General features: G+C 72.7%; 2 protein-coding genes across 2 annotated transcripts in view; one reads left to right on the top strand and one right to left on the bottom strand.

Annotated features, from left to right (window-relative positions):
• The first annotated feature begins 3,028 nt into the window (after positions 1-3,028).
• ATG9B (autophagy related 9B) lies at positions 3,029-6,714 on the top strand. The gene is made up of 11 exons (XM_030009015.1): positions 3,029-3,128; positions 3,502-3,613; positions 3,863-4,033; positions 4,121-4,262; positions 4,351-5,099; positions 5,185-5,338; positions 5,415-5,594; positions 5,679-5,924; positions 5,999-6,210; positions 6,391-6,584; positions 6,671-6,714. Exons 1-11 carry the CDS (start codon positions 3,029-3,031, stop codon positions 6,712-6,714), a joined length of 2,304 nt encoding a protein of 767 aa, XP_029864875.1.
• An 87-nt stretch (positions 6,715-6,801) lies between these two features.
• Positions 6,802-6,920, bottom strand: part of LOC115339292 (BCL-6 corepressor-like protein 1) — a 3,220-nt gene continuing 3,101 nt past the window's right edge. The window contains exon 5 of the mRNA XM_030009014.1: positions 6,802-6,824. Within this exon, the coding sequence (XP_029864874.1) occupies positions 6,802-6,824 (23 nt within the window). The remainder of the gene's footprint in view (positions 6,825-6,920) is intronic.

Raw genomic sequence — 6,920 nt, 5'->3', positions numbered from 1 at the left:
CGGCACCGGGGCGGCACCGGGGCCGGAGGGGGCGGGACCGGGGCGGCACCGGCGGCGGCGGGCGGAGCCCCAGCACCGCGGCCCGGGCCCTGCGCCGGCCCCGACCCGCACCAGCCCCCCCCCGGGGCCTCGAACCCGCCCCCCGACACCCCTCCACCCCCCGGGGCCCGCGCCCCGTCCCTCCTCGGAGCCTCCTCCGGTACCCCGGGCCCGCCGGGGGCCTCGCTCCTCCCCAGGCCCCGCTCCGGGAGCCCGGGCCCTGTACGGTGTGTCCCCCCTCCCGGGACCGGCACCCCCCGCTCCGGGACCCCGCACCGGTCCCGCCCTACCCGCGCTCGAACCCCGCTCCCTACTGCGGGGAACACACCCCCCCCCCCGAGACCCCTCCCCGCCCCCCCGGTGCCGGTGCCGGTGCCGCTGCGGCCATGCCCGGCGGCGGGACGCGGTCCCGGACCCGGTCCCGGGGCGGGTGCGGGACCAGGTGAGCGCCCGGCACCGGGGACACCGGCCCCGCGGGGACCGCGCCAGCGCCGAGCCAAGAGGTGAGCCGGGGCGGGGGCACGGGGGGGGCAGTGGGGGCCGGGGCGCTGAGCACCAGGGACGGGGGTCACCGGGGGACGGGGACACGGGAGCGGCCGCCCCAGCGCGGCCCCAGGCAGTCGCGGTGCCCCGGAGCCCCCGGTGCGGGGTCACCCCGCTCCTCCCCGGGGTCCCCCGGCCTGACCACCACGGGGTCGCTGCACCTGGGACCCCCCCACACCCGTGCCTGGCCCGGCTGGGGGGACACCGGGGCACCGGCTGCCGGTGCCCGCACGTGGCAGATGTGTCCCCACGGGGTCATCAGGGTGCCCACGTCCCCACGGGGTGCGTGTGGGTCCATGGGGTCCGGGTGACTCCATCGAGGTGCTGCTGTCTGTCTGTGTGTGGGGCTGTCCCCACGGGAGCGTCCCCACGGGGTGGCTGTGTCCCTGCGGCGTGTGTGTCACCACGGTGCTATTGGGGTACGTGTCACCTCGGGGTGTGTGTCACCGTGGGGCTGTCACGCTGCCTGTGTTCCTATGTGGGTGCCTGCGTCCCCACCGAGGTGCGCGTATCCCTGCGGGGACATGGGGGTCCCCGTGTGACACAAGTGGCACCGTGGGGACACTGGGGCATGCGTGTCCTCACAGGGGTCACTGGGGTCCTTGCCAGGGGTGCGTGTCCCTGTGGGGCCCCCCTGTCCCCACGGGTGCCCGTGTCCCCTGGGGCCGTGCCAGGGCGTGCAGGGGAGCAGCGTGCCGAGGGGGGGGGTCCTGGGCTGCCCTGCCCAGGCACTGGGGTCCCCTCGCCGGCCCTTGGCCCCCCCGGCTGTTTACACCGCCCGGGCTATTTTCAGGCACCCCGGCCCCGCGGGTATTTTTGGCCACCCGGTGCAGGGCACGTGGGGGAAGGGCCATGCCGGCATCACCAGCCGGGACACCCGATCCTGGGGGACACGGTGGCTCTGTCCCCAACGGGGAGTTGCACAAGGCCGGGGGTCAGTACAGGGACGGTGTGTCCAGCAGTGCCTGGGTCTCTGCTGGCCACGGCCGCGTCCCTCCTGCTGAATCACTGCCCCGGGGCTCCCTCGTGCCTGCGGCCTCGCCGCACCGGCCCCGGTGCCGTGAGTCAGGCCCCGGCAGTGCCGTGGCAGGGTGGGGCTGGACAGCATCACCCACCTGCGGCCGCCGGCCTGGCCGGGCACTGGCACCGGCCACGGGAGGGGACACTGGTGACGTGCGGGGCTGCGGGAGCATCGGCCGGCGGCGGTAAGGGGAGGGCAGCGGGGGCCGGACGCGGGGGTCCCGTCCTACCCCAGGGGGTGGGGGTCCCATCCTGTCCTGAGAGTTCAGGGGTCCCATCCTGTGCTGAGGGGTGGGGGCTCTTGTCCTTCCCCAGGGGGTGGGGGTCCCTTCCTGCCCTGAGGAGAGGGGGGTCCTGTTTTTCCCCAGGGCAGTGGGAGTCCTGTCTTGCCCTGGGTGCTGGGGGTCCTGTCCTTCCCCAAGGGGCTGAGGGTCCTGTCCTGCCACGAGAGGAGGGGGGTCCTGTCCTGAGAGTTCAGGGGTCCCATCCTGGCCCCAGGGGAGGGGGGGCATGTTCTTCCCCAAGGGGTTGAGGGTCCCATCCTGCCCCGGGGGCCGGGGGTGCTGCCCTTCTCCGGGGGGGGGGGGGCATCCCATCCTGCTCCAGGGGGTTGGGGGTCCCAAAGTTCTCCAGGGGAACTGGGGTCCTGTGTTGCCCGAAGGGGCTGGGGCTCCTGTCCCAAGAGTTTGGGGTCCCTCCTGCCCCAGGGCCCAGGGATCCTGCTCTGCCCAAAGGGGTTGGGGTCCTGTCCTTCCTCATGGCTGGGGGTCCCCGGGGAATTACAAGGCCACCGGGGCTCAAGAGCTGGCCCTGAGCTCGGTCCCACACCCCAGCTCTGGGCTGCTCACTGCCCCATGGCTCTGGCCCCAGGGTGGGCTCCGTGAGGTGGGGGTCCGTGGGGAGGGGGCTCCATGGGGATGGGGGTCCACTCCACTCGGACTGTGGGGGGCCAGCACAGCATGGCCCAAGGGGCAGACGCGGGGTGAAGCGGGGGTCTCAGGGGGGCCGGGCAGGGGTCTCTCCCCGGGGAGCTCTGGCCCCACGGGGGGCGGACATGGCCGGGCACTGGCGGTGATCCAGCCGGCGGGCCTGCGTGTCGTGGCCGTGCCCGGGGCCGTGGCCGTGGCTGCGGCGCGAGAGGCCAGCTCAGGTCGCCCGAATTCGGGGCACGCGGGCGGCTCTGCGTGACCTCGCCGGCATTTCCGGCTCCCGGCCGCGGGGCAGACAGCTCAGCCCGGCTCGCCCTGGCTCGGCACGGCATCCCCGTGCCCCGCGACCGGGCTCTGGCTGCCCCGCGGCCCATGGGGCTGGGTGGGGGGCTCCGTCCCCCCAGGCACCGCCGCTGCCAGGGTCCGTGCCAGGCGGGGGTCCCTGGGTCGCGGCGGCGGGTGCCGATGGGGGTCCCTGGTAGGCGGCGTGGTGGGCGATGGCGGCTCAGGGGGAGTACCGGCGCCTGGAGGACTTCGAGGAGGACTCACCCCCCGGCGAGGAGGAGCTGCTGGTGCATGTCACCGAGGGGCTGCAAGGTAGCGGGGGTCCAGGCTCTGCCGGGGGCGGGGGGGTCCGGGCTGCTGAGGGGGAGCAGTTGCTGCCCTGAGGGGTGGGGGGTCACAGCGGGTGGTCTGGGGGGTCCTGGCCCTGCCATGGGGTGCGGGCTGGGGGGGCTTGACCGGAGGGGAGGCAGGGCAGCCTGCCCAGGGTGTGCAGGCAGGGGGGGCAGGCCCAGCCCTGCTGCCTGTGGGGTGGGGGCACCGGCCGCCCCACGGCCCTCCAGCTGGTCACAGGTGGGGGGGATCGTGGGTCCCAGGCAGGGGTGCCCATGGATGGGGGGCGTGGGGGGCTGGGGTGTGGCGTGCCATAGCCCCAGCTCAGCCCCCGCTGTTTTTCTCTCCTCGACAGACTCCTGGCACCACATCAAGAACCTGGATAATTTCTTCACCAAGATATCCTTGCAGGGCCCCTGCCTGGCCGCTGCCCAGCCCTGCCCGCGGCCAGCACTGCGGCGGGGAGGGTGGGGGGAACCCCGGTGCCGAGGGGGGTCCGGGGGGGTCTGGCACAACAGGCAGACACTCCTTAACACGGCCCCAACATCTACCACTTCCACCAGAAGAATGGCTTTGCCTGCATGATGCTGTCCGATATCTTTGAGCTGGTGTAAGTGCCGGCGGGACACCCACCCCCACCCACTGTGCCGTGCCACGCCGTGCCGTGCCGGGCGGTTGCGGGGCGAGGGGCCGTGCTGATCCTCCGCCACCCCCAGGCAGTTCCTGTTCGTTGTCACCTTCACCACCTTCCTGCTGTGCTGCGTGGAGTACGACGTCCTCTTCGCCAACCGGCCGCTCAACCACAGCCACGCCGGGGGAGCAGCCCCTGACCGCAGCAAGGTGACGCTGCCCGACGCCGTCCTGCCCGCCCCGCAGTGCGCCCAGAGGTGAGGAGCGGGGCCGGGAGCCGCTGGCACGGCCACGCAGGTGTCCCAGCGCCGCCGGGTCCCCGCCTGACACGCGTCCCCTGCCAGGATCCGGGCCAGCGGCTGGATCATCTTCCTGCTGGTGATGGCGGCCGTCTTCTGGCTGTACCGGCTGGTGAAGGTGCTCTGCAGCCTGCTGAGCTACTGGGAGATCCGCACCTTCTACATCAAAGCCCTCAACATCCCCTCGGTGAGCGGGGCCACAGGGAGCGGGCTGGCTGGGCAGGGGCCGGCAGCGCGGTGCCGTGCCGACGTTGATCGGTGTGTTGTTGGTGCAGGAGGGGCTGTGCAACTACAGCTGGCAGGAGGTGCAGGCGCGGCTGATCTCGCTGCAGCGCCGGCAGCAGATGTGCGTGCACAAGAAGGAGCTGACGGAGCTGGACATCTACCACCGCATCCTGCGCTTCAAGAACTACACGGTGGCCATGGTCAACAAGTCGCTGCTGCCCGTCCGCTTCCACCTGCCGCTGCTCGGCCCCGTCGTCTTCCTCACCCAGGGCCTCAAGTACAACCTGGAGCTGCTCCTCTTCTGGGGGCCCGGCTCCCTCTTCCAGAACAAGTGGAGCCTGCGGCCACAGTGCAAGCGGGTGGGCGCCCGGCGGGAGCTGGCCCGGCGCCTGGCACGTGCCATGGTGTTGCTGGGGCTGGCCAACCTGCTGCTCTGCCCCTGCGTGCTGGTCTGGCAGCTCCTCTACGCCTTCTTCAGCTACGCCGAGGTGATCAAGCGGGAGCCGGGCAGCCTGGGCGCCCGCCGCTGGTCCCTCTACGGCCGCCACTACCTGCGCCACTTCAACGAGCTCAACCACGAGCTGCAGGCGCGGCTGAGCCGCGGCTACAAACCGGCCACCAAGTACATGAACTCCTTCACCAGCCCGCTGCTCACCGTGCTGGCCAAGAACGTCGGCTTCTTCGCCGGCTCCATCCTGGCCGTGCTCATCGTCCTGACCGTCTACGACGAGGATGTGCTGACGGTGCAGCACATCCTCACCGCTATCACGCTGCTGGGGCTGGTGGTCACTCTGGCCAGGTGGGTGTGCTGGGCTGGGCCGGCGGCGGGCATGGTGGGCCACAGGGTGGCCGAACGGGAGGTAGAACGCCTGCCCTGCCCGCAGGTCCTTCATCCCCGACGAGCACACGGTGTGGTGCCCGGAGCAGCTGCTGCAGCGCGTCCTGGCCCACGTCCACTACATGCCCGACCACTGGCAGGGCAACGCCAGCCGGTCGGAGACGCGCAGCGAGATGGCACAGCTCTTCCAGTACAAGGCGGTGAGCGCAGGCAGAGCCGGCCGGGTGGGCGGTGGGACTCCCTCCAGACACACCCTGACACCCCCATCACCCGCAGGTCTTCATCCTGGAGGAGCTGCTAAGCCCCATCCTCACCCCCCTCATCCTCATCTTCGCCCTGCCCGCCCGTGCCCTGGACATCGTCGACTTCTTCCGCAACTTCACGGTGGAGGTGGTGGGGGTGGGCGACATCTGCTCCTTCGCCCAGCTCGATGTCCGCAACCACGGCAATCCCCAGGTGGGGGGGGTCCTGGGGCTGGGGGGGTCTCAGGAGTGGGGGGGTCCCGGAGGTGGCGGCCCCGCTCACCCCCCTGCCCCACAGTGGCTGTCGGCCGGGCAGACGGAGGCCTCTGTGTACCAGCAAGCGGAGAATGGGAAGACGGAGCTGTCGCTGATGCACTTCGCCATCACCAACCCACGCTGGCAGCCGCCGCCGCCGAGCGAGCTCTTCCTCAGTCAGCTGAAGGAGAAGGTGCAGCAGGACGCGGCCGCCGCGCCGCCCGCCCAGCGCATCCTGGCCGAGGGGCCGCTGGGCGCTTCCCTCCTCTCCGACGACTCGGCAGTGGCGGTGAGCGGGATGGGCGGTGGGGCAGGGGGCACGGGGGTCTCCAGCCGGGGCTACCCTGACCTGTGTCTCCGCAGCCGGACGGCTTGCTGGCCAGCGTCCTGGCCCGGCCCATCCTCTCGGCCAGCGGGCTGGTGTCCTGGGACCGGCGCTTCGCCCAGCCCTGCAGCACCGCCAGCGCCGCCGCCAGCGTCCTGGCCTCCCTGGCGTCACCGCTGCCCGGGCGGACACGCGGCACCTCTGCCGAAAGCCCCGGCTGCCACAGCGACCGCCCGCTCACCGAGGAGAGGTCCTGCCGTTGGGGGCTCTGGGGGTGGCCCGGGGGCTCTGCACCCCCATGGACTGGTGCTGGGAGGCTGGGGGGGGCAATGGAGGCGGCGGGGGCGTGGGGAGGGGGTGTCATGGTGGGGAGGGGGTGTCGTGGCGGGGTCCCGCGTGCCAGCGCGGTGCTTACCAGCTCTGCCCGCAGCCTGCTCCTGAGTGAGTCGCGGCTGCGCAGCTTGAGCCGCTCGGCGCTGCTCTCCGAGGTGGCCTCGGCCGAGATGAGCCTCCACGCCATCTACCTGCACGAGGTGCGTCCCCCGGCGTCCCCCTGGCCACGCGCCCCCGGCTCCCCTGCCCGCGGCACCCCTGGGACACGGGTCCCCAGCCGTGCCCGGCTGCGCCCGTCCGGGTGCTCTGCCCACCACCCACCACGGGTCTTGCCTGGCCCTGGCACTGGTCCCCAGTCCCTTGTTCCCGGTCCCCAGTCCCGTGCCGGGCTGGCCCCTGCGCTCCCTGCTCTGCTGTGTGACCCCCCCCCCTCCCCGCCCTGGTTTTGGCCGGGGACCCCACGGCTGCTGCCAGACCAGGTGCTGGGGGCGAGGCACCGTGGCCGGTGTCACCGCAGCCATGTACCCCCTTCTTTGGGGGCAGGGGTGGTGTCCTGCGCTGGGAGCCCCCCTCCCCGCTGCCCCAGGGGGAGGCAGCTTGCCATGATGTGGGGCTCTGACCACCTCT

This window comes from Aquila chrysaetos, chromosome 3, assembly GCF_900496995.4.
Source record: "Aquila chrysaetos chrysaetos chromosome 3, bAquChr1.4, whole genome shotgun sequence".
In the NCBI taxonomy this organism is placed as follows: Eukaryota; Metazoa; Chordata; class Aves; order Accipitriformes; family Accipitridae; genus Aquila; species Aquila chrysaetos.
Note: the sequence above shows the minus strand (reverse complement) of the source record. Positions and strands in the feature narration are given on the sequence as shown.

Coding starts and splice junctions, on each gene's coding strand:
- ATG9B (XM_030009015.1), top strand. CDS start 3,029: ATGGCGGCTCAGGGGGAGTACCGGCGCCTGGAGGACTTCGAGGAGGAC. Junction 5,339..5,414: donor AGCTCTTCCAGTACAAGGCG/GTGAGCGCAGGC, acceptor CATCACCCGCAG/GTCTTCATCCTGGAGGAGCT. Junction 5,925..5,998: donor CCGACGACTCGGCAGTGGCG/GTGAGCGGGATG, acceptor GTGTCTCCGCAG/CCGGACGGCTTGCTGGCCAG.